Raw genomic sequence first — 22,957 nt, 5'->3', positions numbered from 1 at the left:
TCTGTGTGTGTTGCAACCTGGATTTTTTTTCTATCGATTTATGAGTTTTGAACAGCGGTATACTACTGTTGCCTTTAAATTATTATGAAACTAAGGTTTCAACTCCCTCAGGCAAAGTTGGCTTTAGACGAATTTGGCTATTTATTTTTGGTATTTTTGACATTCAGCTCTTCAACGATTTTCGGTACTTATACATCTTCGGATTTCAAATGTTTGGCTATGAGCTTTCCTGATGTGTTGTTTTCCATTTTTTATTTAAGATATAGGATAGATCAGATACAATTTAGTCTGCCTAGTATCGTAACTTAAATCTAGAAATGGACAACGAGGGTCTGTTCGGAACACAAAGGAGATGATTTCAGCTTTGCGATTGCCATTTTCCTTTTCTATGTAGCAACCTTTGATTGGCGCCTGCATATGAAAAATATAACTCATTGTTGATACTATATTCCAGGACAAGGTAGTCCATCAGCTGGTAGGGCAAAATTTCAATTCTGTGTTACACCCCAGGGTACCGCAATTTTTTGGTATAAATTTAAAGAGCTATATCTGAAGAATATTTTAAGAGGTGTTAGACTTTAAAAAAAGTGTCCAAAAGGGGTTAAAAGGGGACTTATTTATGGGTATATAAAAAATTTTGTTTTGTACATATTTACAGAAAAATATAAAAATAACCAAGTATTCAGTACTATTCTTTTTATTAAATGGAACACATCATATCTTATGAAAACGCAGGCTAATTTTGAATTAATCTTTAAATCGTAGAGGACCAAGAAAAAAGGGGGAGGGTAATTTCCAAAAAGTCATGATTTTGAATGAAAAAAAGCATTCATACTAATTTTCTTATTAAAATGGTATATGTTTTACATTGAAACATAGAGCAACTAAAGGTTGTTGAAAAAACATTACAAGGTACCCGCAAGGTTCCCGCTGCAAATGTTTGCACCTGTCCTAAGTCAGGAATCTGATGTACAGTAGTTGTCGTTTGTTTATGAAATATATACGTGTTTCTCGTTTCTCGTTTTGTTTATATAGATTAGACCGTTGGTTTTCCCGTTTGAATGGTTTTACACTAGTAATGTTGGGGCCCTTTATAGCTTGTAGTTCGGTGTGAGCCAAGGCTTCGTGTTGAAGGCCGTTCTTTAACCTATAATGGTTTACTTTTTAAATTGTTATTTGGATGGAGAGTTGTCTCATTGGCACTCACACCACATCTTCCTATATCTATATAAGACACAAAAAACATAGAATCAATGACAAACACAAACATAAGCAACCAGATATGCATGATTCTGTCACAAATTTATACATCACATTCATGAAAAAACTCACATTTAAAATTTAAAATACAGAAAACTATCAGCTGGGTTTTTAGATCTCTATTTTTTTATATTTATTTTTCAACAAACGAATCACCACATTTTTGAGGTCAAGCAGAAGGTCAATCCATAGAATCATCATCAGTTTGGTCACATGCATCTACCGAATTATGATTATCATCATTTCCATCATCTTCGTCGTCATCGTTAGCAATATCAACGATTTGATAATATTTATATCTACAAGCTTTCGAGCATTTACATACAGCTATCTGTTCAGGATAAAACTTGTTGAACACATGAACAACTTTTGTTGGCACAACCAGCTTTACATGAACAGCACATCAGAATTACCAAAGAATCTAACGCAGGTGGTTGGTCTAGCCAATTGATACTGATCAAAGCGTTCTAAACAATCCAGTCATAGTTGTTTGGCAACAGACCAGTGTTCTGTTTAAGAGGAGATTTCCAAATCTTCGTCTGAAAATTGGCTTGTTTAATTTGCTTTAACATTGCATCTTTTGCATTTCAAAACGTTCTGATCTTTATTCATCTATCTTTTTTAATTTCGTAGCCATACATAGAACACGAAAACCTCTCGAGTGTTTTGACAACACTCCACCAACCTCTTCAAAGGTTTCACCAAGATTGAATAGACCTTCTGAAAACTCCACATGAGGTGTGAAATAGCCGAATGCTTTGCTTTTTTTCTTTACCAGTTAAAACACTTACTGAATCACAACCTGTATTGGCGTAAAATCCTGGCAGTTTTCTACAAACATTCTCACCAAATTTAGCACCAGTGATTGCACAAACAATAACTTTCATTCATCTGTCAGAATAACAATGTTATTATTGATATGAAACTGTGAAAATAGTAAGCCAATACTTCCCCATCAGTGTCAGACGGTTTTATAACAATGGAGTCTTTACCTTTGTCAGCTGCATGTTTTTGCATTAAGAAACATATTTTTATCATCTTCTTCCTGTTTGATTATAAGCTAAAACCATTCTACGCTATTTCATTTTCAACATGTATTTTGTGGCACATACTTCCATGTGATACAAATAAATCAATACATTCTAGTGTAAATTTATAGGATTGTTTACTATTTTCCAAACCAAACAATTCAACAAGAGCAACTTTGTTTCCCCCAACTAACAAACATTTCTTCCATTCCCAAGAACACGTTTGTTATGTTCCAGAACTTACTGTACTGATTTGTCCACCCAATGACCTGTCGTTATAATTTCTTTATGAATATTGTAGGATACTTATCAGTGACAAAATCAATGCGGGGCCTCTTTTCGAAACTAAAAGGATGATTTTTAAAATAATAATTGCCAAATCAGAAAAGTGCTTGGTATCCTAGTAATGGATTGAATAACTGCCATGGCATTAAATATCCACATGCTTTCCTAAGGAATGACCCTTTTCTAAAAGACCACCCAGGACAGATTTTAATTTTTCATTACATGTGTACCATCAAAGTTTGCAAGAGACATTGGAAGAGGACCTAATTCAAACTGGAGGACGTATCGCATGACCAACTATCTTGTCTTGGCTATGACAAGCAGGCGATATTTTTTTTGCATCTGCTCTTAATGTTTTGTTGTTCTAATCAGCAACTAACAGCTTGCCTTATATTTCTTTTTTTTTTAAATGTAAGCAATGATTTTTCCAAAAGACCACCCAGGACAGATTTTAATTTTTCATTACACGTGTACCATCAAAGTTTGCAAGAGACATTGTAAGAGGACCTAATTTAAACTGGAGAACGTATCGCATAACCAACTATCTTGTCTAGGCTATGACAAGCAGGCGACATTGTTTTTGCATCTGCTCTCAATGTTTTGTTGTTCTAATCAGCAATTAACTGCTTGCTTTATATTTCCTTTTTTTAAAATGTAAGCAATGATTTTCTTTTGAGTATTTTGAAGATATCGGTTGACTTTTGAATAAGCCGTTCCGTAATGAAAAATTCTGAAGCAAATTTTCCCTTTTCATACGCGTTTAGAATGTCGCACATTAATTCCGAAGAAGCAACAGAACCCGAGAGCAAGCCATATAACTGCTCATATGTTTTAAACGGATTTGGCCAGCTTTGCAGTGTCTGACACAATTTCAAAACATCAGTTTCATCTCGCTTCATTCGAGTTTTTCTGAGTTCTTTTTGGGTGGATATTTCAGGGTTAACCATTCCTACTAAATCTCGACATTTTAAGGATATTGGAGCTCTTTTATGTGCATTTAGCAACCAACGTTTATCAGAATCTTTATTTAAACTGAAACCAAAAAAGCCATTAATTTTGTATCTCTAAGAAACCTAAGAAAGTAAAAAGTATTGTCAAATTACACAACTGACTATATGACGTTCGTTCAAAACGATGTGTGTTGATTAAATGACTTAACAATCTTATAAGTTAATCACTATATAGCTAAAAAACAAAATGTTATCAAGCACACCTTTATTGAGTTCGATAGAGTGCACCTTTTCTGAACGCAAAAAAAAATCACCTTAATTTGTATTTTTTTCATAAATATTTCGTTGCATATTCACTTTTTAAATTAATTTGTCTCACAAAAACAACATAAATCGACAATTTAATGTTTGTTTTCAGTTGCAAATTGATAATGCTTATGTGTGAATACAGTGTACATGTTGTATACTGAATCAAAGACGGTAATTTGGTGATTTCCGGTTTTCACGAGTGATTGCACGTACATGTATTTTATTAAATAATTCATATTTTAGACGATATTTAAATACTGCAAATGATTTAAACATTGCATAATGATTAGTTCTCAAGTTTAATTAACTAAAAAGGGTAATTGTGTAACGAATTTCTTTATGAAAGGAGAAAATATGCCTTAATTTGAACCCAAAAAATCGGATTGTTTTTTGCGTAAAAAAACAATTTTTGTAAAACAAAAAATCTTCCGAGTTACATTTAATATGACTGTTTTGTATATGTTTCAGTTGTTTAAACCTATACTTTAATTTTTTTTAATCGCTTTATATTAAAAATTTTAATTAAAAATTACTTATTCGTGATTGCTAAATGAGGGGATTATTGAAAGGGACGTTTTTAAACCTCTTTTGGACACTTTTTTTTTAGTCTAACACCTTGTATTTTATCAATAAGATAATGAAGTTGAATTATATCCAAAAAAAATGCGGTACCCTGGGGTGTAACACAAACTCCTTAACACAGGCACTTGTTTCTATCCATACGAAGGTCGACTATCCATATAAATAGAAGAAGGTGGCTAACGAAATTTGTTTTAGGTCACGACAGTCTCCGCTTGGGACGCTTTTTCTACCCTTCAACTTAATGCTAAAAATCCCTACCTTATATGAATCGATTCAGTGAATATTTTCCTTTAACACTAAACTAATTTCATAATCCCCACAGTGTTCCTCTTCACGGTAATCTACTCTCAATTCACTAAACCATGTCCAAAAGTTCAACTACCATCTTTCCAATGTATCTACTTCCGGTTGACATCGCAGTAAATTTATTTTGTTTTCATTGACTCAGTTTCTTTCCCCTAATTCTGATACGTTTTTTACCTCCAAAATAAAAGATCGATGAAATTCTTTAGAGTTACCATATACATTCGGAATTCTCTAGTATTATCGAATTCATTCAAATTAGTTTCTGACTTTCTGATTTTTTTAATAACAACAATAAATGTACTTATTTCGGTGAAATTTCATCTTTAAAAATATATTGATAATGAAAATAATAAACTGGTAATTTTACAGAATCATTTCGTTTTTAAAAAGATAGCATTCTGCCCACAACCGGAAGTAGATACATTGGAAAGATGGTAGTTGAACTTTTGGACATGGTTTAGTGAATTGAGAGTAGATTACCGTGAAGAGGAACACTGTGGGGATTATGAAATTAGTTTAGTGTTAAAGGAAAATGTTCACTGAATCGATTCATATAAGGTAGGGATTTTTAGCATTAAGTTGAAGGGTAGAAAAAGCGTCCCAAGCGGAGACTGTCGTGACCTAAAAAAAATTTCGTTAGCCACCTTCTTCTATTTATATGGATAGTCGACCTTCGTATGGATAGAAACAAGTGCCTGTGCTCCTTAACTAGAGCCCTTTTGAGAACTAGCTGATGGACTAAGGGTTTTTATTATGATTTGCTTGAAAGCAGGTTGCTGCTCACAAGTTAACTATTAAACCGTACGTTCCAAATGATACGTATAAAGTTTATGACCCCTTCTGTAGCCATTTTTGTTCGAACTTTTCAAACGTCAATTGTATCAAAACTACAGATATAATGAATAATAGAGATAGGCCATTTTGTACATTTACCGAGGGGAAACTTGTTGCAACCCATTATAATTTACTCTTTCGTTGCATTTATAGAAGAAAAAGAGGACTTTGTGGGAAATAAACCAAGATTTTTATAGAAAATCCACAGCCTTCAATACAGAGATTTTTGTTATAAAATTTGAAACATAGATTACTCACTTGCTTTTCTATGATATGCTGGCCTTTATGTTTTTACAAAAAGTTCTCAGCAACCTGCAAATTTCAAAACACCTCGAGCTGAGTCACTTAAGTCGAGCGCACCCTAAAAGGTGTACTTGATATAGTCCATATTTATATTTATTTTAACCAATAACTAAATTAATAAATTTGTTTTATGGAAATCAATGCTAGCACTGAATGCAATAATCCTATATCTATCAGTCACCAAACTTCCAAATATGAGAGCAAAAGAGCAAAGGTTGTGGATTTTCTATAAAATTTCCATATATTTAGCATTGAATCAACACAAGGGTACATAATCCTTAAGTCATTTCTATGACTATTTTACGGACGCCATCACGAATTGGTTGATTATTATGAAATAATTCTTTTATGATTTGCATATTAGGGAATATGTTTATATGATTGATCGAGAAAACTTCCGGTAGTTGATCTTGACGTTGGTTATATTTCGATAAACTTATTTTTGCAACCAATGTAAACAAGATGACAGCGATAATAACAAATATATTTTCATTGCTAGTTAATCGTTAGATACAATTATACACAAAAACATTCGTTTGAATGATAATACGAGTGTTTACAGTTTTACTTTTTATCAGATAGCAAATTTCATTGAGTAGATATTTTTGCGTTAACAAACATATACATTCATGCGCCAGGCCTATTCAATGACATAAATATACAATTTACGTGTGGTAGAGGTAACGAGGTTCTTTTTGAATTAAAATACGTTTTTTGTAATACTGCTTCCATTTGAGAACTAAAAAAACCAGCACGACTAATTTGTTTTGGGATATTCCCTTTATGTCCGATAAAAAGGACTTTTTTCTTTTTTATGTCTACCGTTACCCTTTTCAATTCAAAATAGTTGTAAACAACAACTCGAACTTTTATTTGAACTTTAACTCAATAGAAAGCGATATTCATCCAAATAAAAATTGAGAAAGTTTTAAACGAACTGGTCACGTGGTTTTATCTCATGGAATGTGAAAACCACATTAAAGAGTGACAGGATCACATCGAATACTGAAACAAACACATCATTTACATGATGTAGTGTAAAATCATCAAATTGTGAAATGTGATTACGTGATTTTAAAGCCATATATCAAAAATGGCAAATCGTCATAACGAAATAACAAAACCAGATCATGTTATGAAACGTACAAGATATACATTACGTTCAGTCACATAAACATCAAGTAATATTTAAACCCTATTACATTAATTAATCGTGAAACCATATCGAGTAATGACAAAACCCTATTGGGTAATGACAAAACTATATCAAGTAAATACGAAACCATATCGTGTAATATCGGAAAAGTAATGACTATTCCATATTGAGCTATATCAAAACACCATTACGTAATGTCAAAACCATATAACGTAAAGATGAAATATCATCGAGTAATAATAAAACAACATAATGTTACACCAGAGTTCAAAATAAGACCGCTATTTCGTTCCATTTTATACACCATTTTAAGTTACTTTAATTTATGTCCTGTATTATGCATTACATTTTGTCATGTTTAGTTGTTTATTGTGTCGGATGTAATAGATATTTACATGTACAATGAAACAAGTTAAAGACAAATTTGTTAAGCTACAAGTGCACTGCAGCTTTCTAAAAATGTAATAATGAACATAAATACAAAGAACTAATTTATCAAAAACTTTACAGAACGAGTTGTATGGTATTACCAGTGACTTAAAAAAGCTGTGCTGAAACACACTTCGAAAGAATTGCAATATGAATTGTATCGCTTTCGTAGATGTATTATTTATTAAAAGTTAAATTAAAGAAACAATGACATATGCTATAAAAAAGAAAGTATTTCAATATTACCTATACACTGTGGAACATGATTCCAAAATCCACTAGAATTACATTGAAGTAGATCAGAACTTTCAACTTCATAACCAGTTTCACAAGTGATGTTGAATGCTTCAGGATATCGATATTCTTTTGTTTGGTTTGGAAGTAAGGCTTTGTCAATCTCAGGCAATTGAGAGCATGGAACACCTAATAAAAAATAAAAGATATATTTTTTCACCAGAAGACAACCAGGCGAATATTTAAATGTCACTTCTGAACATTGAAGTTTATGATTGTTGTCGTATAGATCTCATACGATTAAATGTTATTCAAACATTGTTGTTCATTTTGGTCAAGTCTTTAAACTGCAATCTAAAAAAAATCAATTTCAATTGTTGTTAACTGAGTTATTATATACAACACAATGAAATGTACATTACCTGTTGAAACAATAAGCATAACACATACTGATTAATAGGTTTTAAACAGAAAATAGTAACAAGTGAAATAAGTTTTTTTTTTCCAGAAAGGTAAAATAAGTTTTAGTCGTTTCATACTTTGTTGTATACATTGAAAACAAGGACAGGTTGAAGGGTTATCATGCATATTTAGATATAGATCCGGCTTTACTATTAAAATATTCATGAGAAAAGTAATATCGGGTCAGTGACTGTTTATAACATAGAAATGTAAAGGCAACACATTTTGACTGATGAAATAGAACGACTGCAGTATAAAAAGAAATATAGTTTCTAAAAAGTAAATAAAAACAACATTCCTACAACTCAACCTAATACGGCGGTCCCCTCTTACATCTTGAAATGAGTATTTGAATAGAAAAAGGGTTGTTCTAAACAATGAAAAGTGTATAATTACTACTGTCATTAACTTAAAAGATACCATCTATCATTAAAAAAAAACTTAAAACAAGTAATATAAATCCAATTTAGCAGCATAAAACTATGACTAAACAACTTCAAATACCACGAATGCAGAAAATGTATTTATCATTAACATCGAACAACTTGTTGACAAGGAAATATAGTTCCTAATGGATATCAAAGACTTCTCGTAAGGAATTCAATATCTCTATGAACGTAACCAGATCGCTGCTTGGGTGCTACTTTTTAGATGTCTTGTCAATAAACACCTCCCTTTTAACCACCTATTGTATCAGTTATTTCTTGATGTTGTTATATTCAATTGGTTTACTACTGAAAATGCATGTGCACTGCGATACAATGAACTAATCAGACAGTTTGGGAGAGCTGGAGAGCAGTTATTTAAAAGGGGAAAATTAAGATTCACAGATAAAAGAAGATATGGTGTGAGTGCCAATTAGACAACTCTCTATCCAAGTTCCAATTTGTTTAATGTAAACCAATTTAGTTCAAAGTACTGTCTTTGACACTGAGCATTGACTCATACAGAACAGCAAGGGTTGATTAAAGGGCCCATAAATGTTCAGTGTAGAAAGATTCAAAGAGAAAAACCAACGGTCTAATCTATAAAAAGAACCGGACTGAAAAATACAGGTCAGGTTTTGTCGAATCAAATTGAGGGAGGACAGTTTGCTCCTAGTAAAGAAGGTCTTCCGTGCGTCACCAACAGGTTTTCAATGCAGCGAGAAATTCCCACACCCGGAGGCGTGATTAATTTCAAGGTTATCGATCGTAATTAAAGCGGCACATTTAATTCGTGATGTTATTACTTGAAGTTTTATTTTTTACATCTGCATAGTCAAATGTAATTTATTTTTAAATAATTTTAGATTTAGATTTCAGTGTTTAAGGTCTTCCCTTCGTGAGGAAACACCTAATTGTTTTTCTAATGTTTTTTTTTTCTTTTTCTATTTTTTCTTCCAACATTTTTTTGACATGCCCGCCTCTTGTTTCTGTTGAAGTTATTAAGACCAAATATGGACCATCGCTAGACCTCACCAAGATGTATTACCAAATGACCCTGTTAAGGATTTCATCATCCCCTTTAGGAGTTATATCCCTTTTATTGATTTTTTCCAACATGTCCCCCCTCGTTGGTTTTAAAGATACCATGACCCTAATTCAACAAAATATGGATCTCATAATGATGTATTACCATGTGAGGCTGAATAGGATTCCACCGTCCCCTATGAGAGTTATATCCCCTTGAAACAATTTCTTTCCTTTGCATTTTTCTCAAAAAGTATAAGAGATAGAATCGATTTGAAAACGGCAACATGTTTAAGAACAGATGGCAATGTTAATGATATATACAATCAGTTTATTTTAAACTCTTATAAGGAGTTATTCCCCTTTCAAAATTGTCAACAATTTTAGAAAAAAAATATTTTCAGAACCGGAAGTTGTAGAGACATGGGGCCTTCACCAATAATCTTAAATTCATGTGACCTTTAATATCCACCAAGTTCAAAGGTCACCGAGTGCAAAAAAAAATGACGCTGCAATTTCAATCTTACATATTAGGAAAACGATACATACAGCGTATAAAATTGTTCTCTCGACGAGCTTTACATTTTATATGATAAGTTCAAAAATGTCCGACTGTCTGTTCAAAAGTTACAACGGGATGGTTCTTAAAAGTATAGTATTTTGTGTATATCTTTTTAAAGGTCACAGATATCAACCCACTATAACTGCAAAAAGATCAGTATTTCAAGACCGTCAATTTGAGATCAGTGTCAGGTCATTATGAAATTTCACCTTGACCTTCACAGTATACAATGACCTTGACCTTGTGATATTTGGAAGGTCAAGTGGTCATGAGTTGAATGGTGGTAGTTCGATGTCTCCATGACTTCCGGTTCGCAAGTTTGGTATTGCATCACATATTTGATGATTGATTGTGACTTTGGTGAACTTTGAAATTGTCCCAATTTTTTTTGTATAATGTTGTCCTTTAACTGTAGATCATTTACCATTTAACGGATTTAAGATATATATTGTCGTTTTGGAGATAATGCAGTTTAAAATTTTGCGAGCGGCGGCATGTATTTCTGAATCAACAACAGCTTACCACTTAAAATGTTTACGAATTTGAAGAGGTTAACACAGTTATATGTTTGACTAAATACAAACCAGATGCTCCGCAGGGCGTAGCTTTATACGACCACAGAGGTTGAACCCTGAACGGTTGGGGCAAGTTTCAGCTCTAAATTTGGATTGTGATTAAATAGTTGACACAGCATAGGTTTCTGACACAGAATGAATGTGTTCTAATGAACTTTAAATTTTTGTTTTCTCTTAGAGCAATTCACTATGCTGTTGAATATTAATCCTCTCAAAAAAATGTTTGAAGAAATTTTCTTTTTATTTATGAAATTTCAAATGAGAAAAATTGAACCCAATTTTTTTAATCACATCCCCCTTTCCCTTATTCCAAAACTAATCTCAATTAAAATTTCTAATGGAGTTTGTAACAATAACTACTCATTTAAATACATCATAAAATATTAAGATGTAAAAAAAACTGCTTGTTATCACTGAATGGTAAAGATTATTTATAGTATAACTAATCGCCGTATTTGAATATCAAAAATAAGACAACGCGTGACCGAACGACGCATGGATTAAACGAGTGTGTATTCTTTTTATTACATTGGCAAATGGCTTTTTTTCTGAAATTAATGTTGAAAATGTAAGGAACTATATCTTTTTCCTACGCATTGACAATTTGTTTTGATCCGACGTTATCGACGTCTTGACAACGCCTATTGTTGTATGACGTCAGAGAGTGAAATAACCACGTTTATTTCACATGTGAAATTATCGGTTTTATCTAACTGGGAAATCAATGTAATTTATTGCAACCAATGTAATAATTTAATTTATCAGTTGGTAGTAAAAAGGGAATATACATTGTATATTGTATATAACAAAGATTTAAGTTGATTCTGGGCAAAGAAAGATAACTCCAATCAAAAAAAATTCTTGCTATTGCACACTATTGTGCAATTAGATATTTCTTGCTTACTATTCTGGACAAAGAAAGATAACTCTAATTAAAAAAAAATTTGCTATTTCACAATATTGTGCAATTAGATATTTCTTGCCATTGCGCAATACTGTGCAATTGAAAAGACTTGCTATTGCACAATACTTAATATAATAATTTTAGATCCTGATTTGGACCAACTTGAAAACTGGGCCCATAATCAAAAATCTAAGTACATGTTTGGATTCAGCATATCAAAGAACCCCAAGATTTCAATTTTTGTTAAAATCAAACTAAGTTTTATTTTGGACCCTTTGGACTTTAATGTAGACCAATTTGAAAACAGGACCAAAAATGAAGAATCTACATACACAGTTGGATTTGGCATATCAAAGAACCCCATTTATTCAATTTTTGATGAAATCAAACAAAGTTTAATTTTGGACCCCGATTTGGACCAACTTGAAAACTGGGCCAATAATCAAGAATCTAAGTACATTTTTAGATTCAGCATATCAAAGAACCCAACCGATTCATTTTTTGTCAAAATCAAACTAAGTTTAAATTTGGACCCTTTGGACCTTAATGTAGACCAATTTGAAAACGGGACCAAAAGTTAAGAATCTACATACACAGTTAGATTCGGCATATCAAAGACCCCAATTATTCAATTTTGATGAAATCAAACAAAGTTAAATTTTGGACCCTTTGGGCCCCTTGATCCTAAACTGTTGGGACCTAAACTCCCAAAATCAATACCAACCTTCCTTTTGTGGTACTCTCAAATCTTATTTTCTTGTTAATTCGACCTGTTGATACTGTTTATAATGCTTTTTTGTCATTTTTTATTTATATGGATCTTGTCTGTATACCAGCTTTGATTATTTGTAATATCTTCAATTTTTCACTTATTCTTACAACATTTGTATAAACTTCAAGATTATAAAAAACCGGTTTTTTTCTAAAGTGAAAATTGATTGGTTAAATATTTCTCAGTGTGTTTGAATTTGTTTGTTAGCCTTTTGGTCATGAATGTTTGTCTCTAATATTTAATTAACTGTGCATTTGTATTCAGATATCGCAGATCAAATTTATTCGTTCATTGTGTAATCATACGTTTTTTGATTGAGTTAAGTCTGCCAATTGATATTTTATCGTATGTTTTTCTATGTTGTGATGTTATGCTATTGTTTCAGAAAAAGGGAGAAGGTTTGGGCCCATTAAAACGTTTAATCCCGCTGCAAATGTTTGCACCTGTCCTAAGTCAGGAATCTGATGTACAGTAGTTGTCGTTTGTTTATGTAATATATACGTGTTTCTCGTTTCTCGTTTTGTTTATATAGATTAGACCGTTGGTTTTCCCGTTTGAATGGTTTTACACTAGTAATTTTGGGGCCCTTTATAGCTTGTTGTTCGGTGTGAACCAAGGCTCCGTGTTGAAGGCCGTACTTTAACCTATAATGGTTTAATTTTTAAATTGTTATTTGGATGGAGAGTTGTCTCATTGGCACTCACACCACATCTTCCTATATCTATAAACATTGTGTCAAAATTTCATTGATTTCTATATACTTAAACTAAAGTTATTGTGCGAAAAACCAAGAATAATGCTTATTTGGGCCCTTTTTTGGACCCTAATTCCTAAACTGTTGAAACCCAAACTCCCAAAATCAATCCCAACCTTTCTTTTGTGGTCATAAACCTTGTGTCAAAATTTCATAGATTTCTATCAACTTAAACTTAAGTTATAGTGCGAAAACCAAGAAAATGCTTATTTGGGCCCTTTTTGGCCCCTAATTCCTGAAATGTTGGGACCAAAACTCCCCAAATCAATACCAACCTTCCTTTTGTGGTCATAAACCTTGTGTTAAAATTTCATAGATTTCTATTCACTTTTACTAAAGCTAGAGTGCGAAAACTAAAAGTATTCGGACGACGACGACGACGACGACGCAGACGACGACGCTAACGTGATAGCAATATACGACGAAATTTTTTTTCAAATTTTGCAGTCGTATAAAAACATTCCATTGAAAAAAACACCAAATATCATTTGAAATTTTCATGTTTTGCATTGACTTTGTAAGTTTCATTACTTCTATTTACATCGTTGATATTGCATCATTTCTAGCACTTTGTCAAATGGGGTCATCTGATATATAAAATTGTAGGTCTCAATAAACTCTATTTAAAAAAGAAAATTTTAAACCTCTTTTTCATCCCAGGTGGAAGGATGGGGTCATTTAGTGCAAAAATTCAAATTTCTCAGATGGCTAGGTTATTGCATATCAAATGAAAGTCTGTAAAGCGTATATTTCAAATATCAAGTTGACGTCCCCAAAAAAATGGGTTGGGTGGGGTCATTGAGTGCAAAACATAAATTTTATTTTAAGATAAGGTTGGATATCAAATGAAAGGTCGTGATGTGTACATTTGAAATATCAAATTCCAGACCTCCAAAAATTAGTTGAAAAGGGTTATTAAGTGCAAAAATAAAATTTTCTAGAACATGGCGTTGTCGCATATCAAATGAAAGCTCATCTACTCCATGTTACATATATCATACTTCCGATCTCAAAAATATAGGCGGATGAGGTCAATAAGTGTTAAAAGCGAAAAGTTTGAGAAGGTATGCTTGTCGTATATCAAACGAAAGGTCGTACAAAGTACATTACGAAAACATCACTTTTACAGGAAAGACCTTTCAATTGTTTAACAAACAATTGAGATACTAGTTTTTTCTTTCTTTCTTCATATTAAATATATACTTGTTCACATTTTAATAACGAAAAAAAAATCAGATTTACCTATAACAATCTATGACCTCCTTGTTTTAATAAAAAGGAAATACTGTTGCAATATTTAATAAAGAAAATAACTGTATTTCAATGTGCAATTTTAAGAAAATAAAAAAGGAAATGTAATTTTATAATTAATTGTAACGTTATTTTAAAAAAACAATATTTTTTTTTTGTAAAATCTTAATTTTTTACATCTATTCAAGGATCTATACTAGATGATATACGTCCTTGGTCTATCCTAGACGTCAAATTTTAATACAGCACATGAAAGACTTCCTATTAATTTCAGTATGAATTTATTTTTAGATAGCCTGCTTCGTACATCATGTCCATCTCCCCTAGACTCAGAATCTTAAATGAAATGCTTGTAATACTACTTTTATAGAGATTAGTTTTGACAAATCTCGTTTCCGAATATAAATCGCCTTGTTTACATGAAACCTTATATCATAAATTAACACAGCTGGTTTCAACGTTTGACTCTAATTATAATAATTACGCATAATATATATAAGGTTAATATAAGCAGCTTGTAATTGCGTGCAAGGAAGTATTCTAATGCTCATTAAATTGCGTCATGATTAATTTCGCATCGTATGTAGCATATCTTTATAGCAACTTAAGATGCAAATGCTTATTCAACAGGTCAATTGATAAGCTATTACGCATGTATATGAAAGGTGGCAATATAAAGAACAGATGTATTCAGAATAACATCCGGTGTTCCGAAAGACTACGGACATCGTCCAATATATACTGCGTAAACCCTCAGCCCTCTTATTAATTATTCATAGAAGTTAGCATGGTTAACAGAAAACAAACACGTTTGGAATTTACCTATGTGTAGATATTAATAACAGAGAACAATTGAAAGTCTTTCTACATCAACAAGTTTTGAAGAGAAGATAGTTTTTTCATACTGATGCGATAAATAGGACCTAGGGGCCTCAAATAAACATTACAGGGTTATACGGTTAACTGTTTATGAGTTAAAAAAACATACTGACAAATTTATTTTGTAAAGGTAGATAACTCCTATAAATTTTTATCTAATCGCTTCGATCCAAATGAGCCAAAAATTACTGAGGATATAACGAACAATTTCTGTGAAAAGACTGATGGTATTTCTTCTGATTATTATTTTTTTCCCGCCACATCTTGAAATTTTTGTTATGCAATATGTCGCTAAGATATTTTGTATATTGTATGGTACAGTTTACACGCTTTAAAATTTCACCCTGCTAAGCCAAACCATTTTGTTTTTGTAAGAGTTATCTCCCTATTCACTGTTTATTATCTGTGTGCATCTCCTTCGTAACAAAGAAAGATAGCGACAGAATTCCTTTTACAAATTGTTTGTTACATCCTCAGGAATTTTTGGCTTATTTGGATTGAAGCGATTCGATAACATTTTATATGAGTTATCTATCCTTATACAATAAATTCGTCGTTATGTATTTTCTATTCATCAACCGTTAACCGTATAAGCCTGGAATATTTTCATTTGAGTCAACTAGGTCCTTACATAGAAAATGAGGTTAAGGTCAAAGGTCAAGGTCAAGTTCTCAATTTTGAATATTTGCATTTTCTCCGACACTTTGAAAAAGAGGAACGAAAGATACCAAAGGGACAGTCAAACTCATAAATCGAAAACCAACTGACAACGCAATGGCTAAAAATAAAAAAGACAAACAGACAAGCAATAGTACACATGACACAACATAGAAAACCAAAGAATAAACAACACGAATCCCACAAAACAGTAGGGGTGATCTCAGTTGCTCCTGAAGGGTAAGCAGATCCTGCTCCACATGTAGCACCCGTCGTGTTGCTAATGCAATATCAAATCCGGTATATAGTCTAATTCGGTAGGTCACATTCATGAAAGGGAAGGGGATTGTAGTTACGACGTAAGGAACATATCCGATATCATTTGCGAAACGGTTATTTCATTACGGTCAATAAACTCGTGATGGCGTCCATAAAATTTACGAAGGGATGATTTCAGCTTCACCATTTGAAACTCTTGGTTAAATAGCTTCCCTGTGAGCAGCAACCCATTATCAAGAAAATCATGATATGAAATGCAAGCACGGGAAAATCGTATCAATTGGGAGATATATACCCCGTATGCAGGTGCTGCTGGAATGTTGGTACTTAGAAATGGAAAGTTCACAATTGAAAAGCTGAAATCATCTCTTTTTACTTAAAGTTTTGTTTTCAATCGATCCTCATTGCCAATTTCTAGATGTAAGTCAAGATATGAAGCCGACTTAACTGTATCTGTAGTATCCTTTATCTCCAGTTCAATGGATAGATGCGTTTCACATAGTCACCAAATTTTGAATTATTTATTTATGGTACATCATCTATATAGCGGAAAGTAGAGTTAAAGGATATTGCTAACTTCTTATCTTTCTTCCTAAGAAGTTCCTGCATGAAGTCAGTCTCATATTAATAAAGAAATAAGTTGGCAGGTATTTGCTTTCCATTACAAATACTAGTATGTGCTTCAAAATTTTTTTATCCATGTGTATCCAAAGATTTCCCTGCAGTAACGAACAGTCCTTGGTCTACATCCTGGCGTCTTGTTTATGAATAGGCGATAGAAAAGAATGATGTTAATTCAAATTGTCACGTCCAAGTTGTTGTTTAATCCAAAAGTCTAAAAGTTTCTCTACAATTAATTCTTTTGTAAATTGGCTTATTCAAAGTTGAAGTCAAATAACTGTTTATTTTTTTAAAGTTTTTCCAAAATTCTTCTTTTGACAGTCTCATCACCAGGAATTTCCTTTCTAACATTTGGAGGACGTTTTCGGGAAAAATTTTGTTTTTCAGTAGCCATGATCATAAAAGAAATTAAAGGAATGTGCAGAAATTGGATATGAAATAATCAGACGAGTTTGTTTCATGATATTCAGTTCGCCTAGCACCAACGTAGAAAAAAAAATTCTTCTAAAATTCACTCTTTAAACAAGGTAACTCTAAAAACATATGTCCTTGAAATGAATGAGGCTAAGAGTTTTCAATTAACCACTATTTCATTCACTGTTTTATTATTTATACTCTTTCCCTGGCCTTTAAGAATGCCCATGACTGTTTATGTTTGGACTTGTTTTTTGTTGAATATTCTATCGTGAAAGCATACAAAAGAACAATATTTAAGACTGCTTCAAATTATATTATCAAAATATTTAGACTATAGTAATAACATTTAAAATGTTCAGTTCTAGTAATGAAATATATGTGTCAAGTGAAATACCTGTCTAATGAATCACAACAAAAAACTTTTGTAGCTGATCTTAAAAGAACTTCGAAAAAAATCGATATGGTTTTCAAGATTTCTTTTAATCATTACTCCCATCACTTTCATTTATGTGAATGATATATGTGCAGTGCTAAAATCATTGTAGCATAGAACACAAATACCTATTTTCATTAAAAAAAAAACCTTCTAGTTTATGGGCTTACAAAATCTATATAAATAGTTTCTTGTTTAAATGTACAACAAATAAAAAGGGTGTATGAAGGCCATTATATTTATGTCATTATTATCATTGATCATGAGACAATACTGCCTCGTAAAGAAAAAAAACACAAATGCATTCTCAATTTAAACATTCAATATGTATGTAAAAACATGACCAACACGACGGGTGCCACATATGGAGCCGGATCTGCTTACCCTTCGTGAGCACCTGAGATCACCTAAGTTTTTGCTTGGGTTCGTGTTGTTTAGTTCGTGTTGTTTTTTTTTTGTTTTTTTTTTGCTGTGTCTTGTGAACTGTTATTTGTCTGTTTGTCTTTTCATTTTTTAAACATGGCGTTGTTAGTTTATTTCCGATCTTTGAGTTTGACTGTCCTCTTGTATCTTTCGCCCCTCTTTTTCAAAAGCATAAGATACAGGCAAAACTATAGTCCATTATTTTCCATAAACAAGAACGATTACTAAAACATGTGCAAATACTTGTCAAATAAGTTGGCGATGGTCTCATCCGATATAATTTTGCATTCATTGCATCTCTTTTTCTGATAGAAGGCCACTGTGTGTGTGTAATAAGTAAAGCTGTTTCAATAATTGGCATTGATATCTTTCATACATATGTTATTTTTCGATATTTTATTCCGAAAAGAAGTGTTGTGTACGGTGTTAAGCTGACCAAATAAATCCTTCTATATGGTGCTGTACACCGTACACAAAAACTTTATTTTTATACTCGCTTATTATCCAAAATGTTTCAAGGAATGAGTATTCACAGCTAGGTTTATGATTGGTAACTATTACTTTTGTCCAGTATTAGCTTTCTTTCAGATAAAATATGTAAATGTCTCGACAACTGTATCGAAATTGAAAGTTGGTGTTGACATTCAAAACTATTTGTACAAGTTAATTGTTCTTATTAAAACATTAAAGTTGTTTTATAAATAGGAAAAAAAAACGATGCGAAAATTATTTAGGAGCAGGAACTTCAAATGTTGAGAAATGTACACTGAATATTGATAAAGCAAACCAAAGATTTTCGTTACCGTGTATGGTCAAAATCGACCATGCCCGCTTGTTAAGTACCTATATCCGCTGTACTGATGATACACAGTGAAAGTGTAAAAATGCAAAACAATGTAGCAAATAATGTTATGATGACATAATTAACTGGACGAAACTCTTCTAATTATTCGGTATTCACACGTTTAAATACCTGAGAGAATATTTGTAATGTAAAGGAAGTCAAATTAAGTTACAAAAAGACAGCACTTCAGATATATTTCTTACGGCAGTCTGGTATTTTGAATGTAGCAAAACTTGAAAAACTCATTCACAAAGGAGACGAAATTATGTATAATGGTACTGTTGATGAACTCTACCCTTTGATAAAACAGCAAATTCTAAAAGATGATTAAAAGTTTTGGAATTTGAGACAATGTTATAATACCAGTTCAAAGAGTAGACAGAGGTCCGATGGACTGCACCCGGCTACTTTTGCATAGGTACTTTTTCTGTACTATTTCTGTACTGAAAATATGTAGTACTGGAAATTTACTTTTAATATTTAGTACAATTTCTCTACTTTAGAATTATTGTAATATTTAGGTACTTGTATTTTCCAATACTTGATTTGTACTTCAAATATTGGTACACACAAAATACCAAAAATGATCACAGTATTGCATGTTTGAACATCATAACTTTTAGAGAATTGAAATAGACAAACTTTTAAAATGCTGAAAATGTAACCCTGCAACAAAATATCTGTAGTACTTAATTTTCGAGTACCAAATCCAAACAAAAGAAAGGAGTTTTTGAAGAAACATTTAAGGCAAAATAATTTTTCGAAAAAACAAATATAACTCAAAGATATTGTGTGGTACAAGTTATTATCTTTTTCTCAACAAAAATTGTCCAAGTAATTACTGGTACAATTATATTTGTACTAGTAATAACTTGTATGATGGCATCATACAAGTAATTACTCTTACAAAGTTTTTGTACAAGTAATAACTTGTACAAAATAATAAAATGTACACGACATATATAGATATTTGAATTTTGGGCTTCAAAATTCACCAAAACAATCATTCTTGGAAACGTGTCAGAAATATCCATGCAAGGTGCAATCAACCTTATAGTTCACTATTTGATTTTATGTTGATGTTTGTGAGTACATGTAGTTGTTGCGAATCACGATTTTTTGTTGTACCATAGTACTGTTAGTGTTCCTGTTCAAAACTGTAAACCGACTTATTTTCGCGAAAATAAGTTGGTTTACAGTAGTTAGTTGTCAATTGTTTTGTTTTATAGAAAGTGAATTTACAATAATAAACTAAGCCTTTGCAAAACTGACTCTACTTTTCCTGTATTTTCCCTCAATTTTTTAACACTCCATATATTGAAAAGAGAAAGACGTATAATTTGCTTCCTTCCCCACCCCAAACTCAATGGCAAAATAGCAACAAGTATCATCTTAAATCGACAGCAATAAAAATGTGTGTTTTTGTAGGAAGAAAATGGACATCAGAGTGCACACTGTCAAAAATCAAGTAGTATGATAAGACGCCTGTATGTTGCAATTGTAGACAGGGAATTGAAATATATTGGGAACTTGCATGAATTGTTCTACACATATTAATTGTCCAATGGCTTGAATTGGATTTACAGGTAAACAAATTGTATCATTTATAAGTACAAATTCAGAACTTGCATTCGGGATTTGGATTGTAACACAATGCTGACTGCGGTATTTTTTACATTTTCACCTATTATGTCTGTTTGTTTTGTTCACGTATCGTTGTCAATATTAAGGAATGTGATTAGACTGTCGTATAAGTGAGCGGTTTAGCTAGCTATAAAACCAGTTTAATCCACTATTTTCTACATCACAAAATGCCTGCATCAAGTCAGAAATATGACAGTTATTGTCCATTAGTTTGAACTTTTTAATTTGCCATTTGATTAGGGACTTTCTATTTTTAATTTCTTGGTGTTCAGTATTATTGTGATTTCACTTTTTGTCAAACCTACATTTATGAAGAATGAACCTGACATTGTCACGTGACATTATTGTTTGTAGTGGAATAAATTACTTTTGGAGTGTCAAGAACTCGTTGGAAGTACTTGATAAATTGCATGCTTATATTGGTGATTTTGAATTTGTTCAAAGTTTTGATTTTTCTACCCTGTATACCACATTGCCTCACATTCATATTAAGAAAAAAATCACACACCTAATTAAATGGGCATTCAAAAAATCAGAATGTGAATATATAAGTTCAAACTCTTTTAGGTCATTTTTTAGTAGCAATAAACAAAAAAACAATGTTAATTGGACATGCTTTGATACTATATATGCCCTTGAATTTTTACTAGATAACAATTTTTGTTCGCTTTGGGGATTCCGTATATCGTCAGTTTATCGGAATTCTAATGGGGACTAACTGTGCACCACTTATTGCGGACCTCTTTTTGTATTGTTATGAGTTACAATTTATGACAAAAATAAGCAAAGACCCATCAAAACAACATCTGATAAACAAATTTAATAATACTTTTAGATATTTGGAGGATATTTTGGCTCTCAATAATGACGACTTAAGTATGTATATTAATGAAATTTATCCTGCTGAACTTACTTTAAATAAAGCTAATACTATCAATGACCACTGCCCTTTCTTCGATCTTGATATCTATATCACTAACGGAAAGCTGAATACTAAGATTTATGATAAAAGGGATGATTTTTCATTTCCTATCGTTAATTATCCGTTTTTAGATGGTGACGTTCCCTTGTCACCATCTTACGGTGTTTATATATCTCAACTTGTACGATTCGCTCGTGTATGTAACAATGTTTTAGATTTTCACGAGAGAAATTTATGTATTACTGAAAAATTATTACACCAGGTTTTCGATATCACAAACTAGTCAAAACATTTACTAAATTTTATAATCGGTATAAAGACATCATTCGTAAATATAGCTCAACATGCAGACTTCTTATACGTTCAAGTATTTCACATCCAATTTTTTATGGAAATATTCTTTATAAAGCACAAAGGTGTCAGTATTCACCTCAGAAACTTACAAAACCTTTGAATAGACTTATTAAGAAGGGATATAATAACGATACTGTTGTCAAGTCATTAAAGATTGCATATTTTGGAGTTAATATTGAGTCACTGATAAGGTCTTTGCGTCGGAACTAAACACATTTATTCTAAAAACAGTTGTCGGCATGACACGGGTTATGTTCTTCTCATATATGTTATGATGGCATGATACTAAACCCCTAACGGGAAGGATTGTGCCTGATGTTCATATGATGAAATCATAATCTTTCAGTCAGTTTAATTGAAGTCTGGAGCTGGCATGTCAGTTAACTGCTAGTAGTCTGTTGTTATTTATGTATTATTGTCATTTTGTTTATTTTCTTTGGTTACATCTTCTGACATCAGACTCGGACTTCTCTTGAACTGAATTTTAATGTGCGTATTGTTATGCGTTTACTTTTCTTCATTGGTTAGAGGTATGGGGGAGGGTTGAGATCTCACAAACATGTTTAACCCCGCCGCATTTTTGCGCCTGTCCCAAGTCAGGAGCTTCTGGCCTTTGTTAGTCTTGTATTATTTTAATCTTAGTTTCTTGTGTACAATTTCGGAAATTAGTATGGCGTTCATTATCACTGAACTAGTATATATTTGTTTAGGGGCCAGCTGAAGGATGCCTCCGGTGCGGAAAAAAATATCTCGCTACATTGAAGACCTGTTGGTGACCTTCTGTTGTTGTTTTTTTTATTTGGCCGGGTTGTTGTCTTTTTGACACATTCTCCATCTTCCAAGTTTGGTAATATTTTTTCAAATTTCGCAAAAACTACTGGAGTTTCACCTACTTCATCATGGTCATTTTTTCTAACCACATTTTTGTCTTGAACAACTAAGGAATTAACTCAATGATACATGACATGAACGTGAACTTTGATGCAATTTAAGGAGCATTTGAATATCTGAATCTTTTGAAATTAAAGGGAATCCCTCAATAAAATATTAGTTAACTAATTATATCAGATTCAGCAT

At 32.2% G+C, this 22,957-nt stretch overlaps 1 protein-coding gene across 1 annotated transcript in view; it reads right to left on the bottom strand.

Annotated features, from left to right (window-relative positions):
- LOC139496781 (E-selectin-like) overlaps positions 1-22,957 on the bottom strand; it is a 174,083-nt gene that overhangs the window by 125,929 nt on the left and 25,197 nt on the right. Inside the window, exon 3 of the mRNA XM_071285118.1 lies at positions 7,689-7,865. Within this exon, the coding sequence (XP_071141219.1) occupies positions 7,689-7,865 (177 nt within the window). The remainder of the gene's footprint in view (positions 1-7,688; positions 7,866-22,957) is intronic.

This window comes from Mytilus edulis, chromosome 1, assembly GCF_963676685.1.
Source record: "Mytilus edulis chromosome 1, xbMytEdul2.2, whole genome shotgun sequence".
In the NCBI taxonomy this organism is placed as follows: Eukaryota; Metazoa; Mollusca; class Bivalvia; order Mytilida; family Mytilidae; genus Mytilus; species Mytilus edulis.
This window is presented reverse-complemented; position numbering and strand designations above follow the sequence as displayed.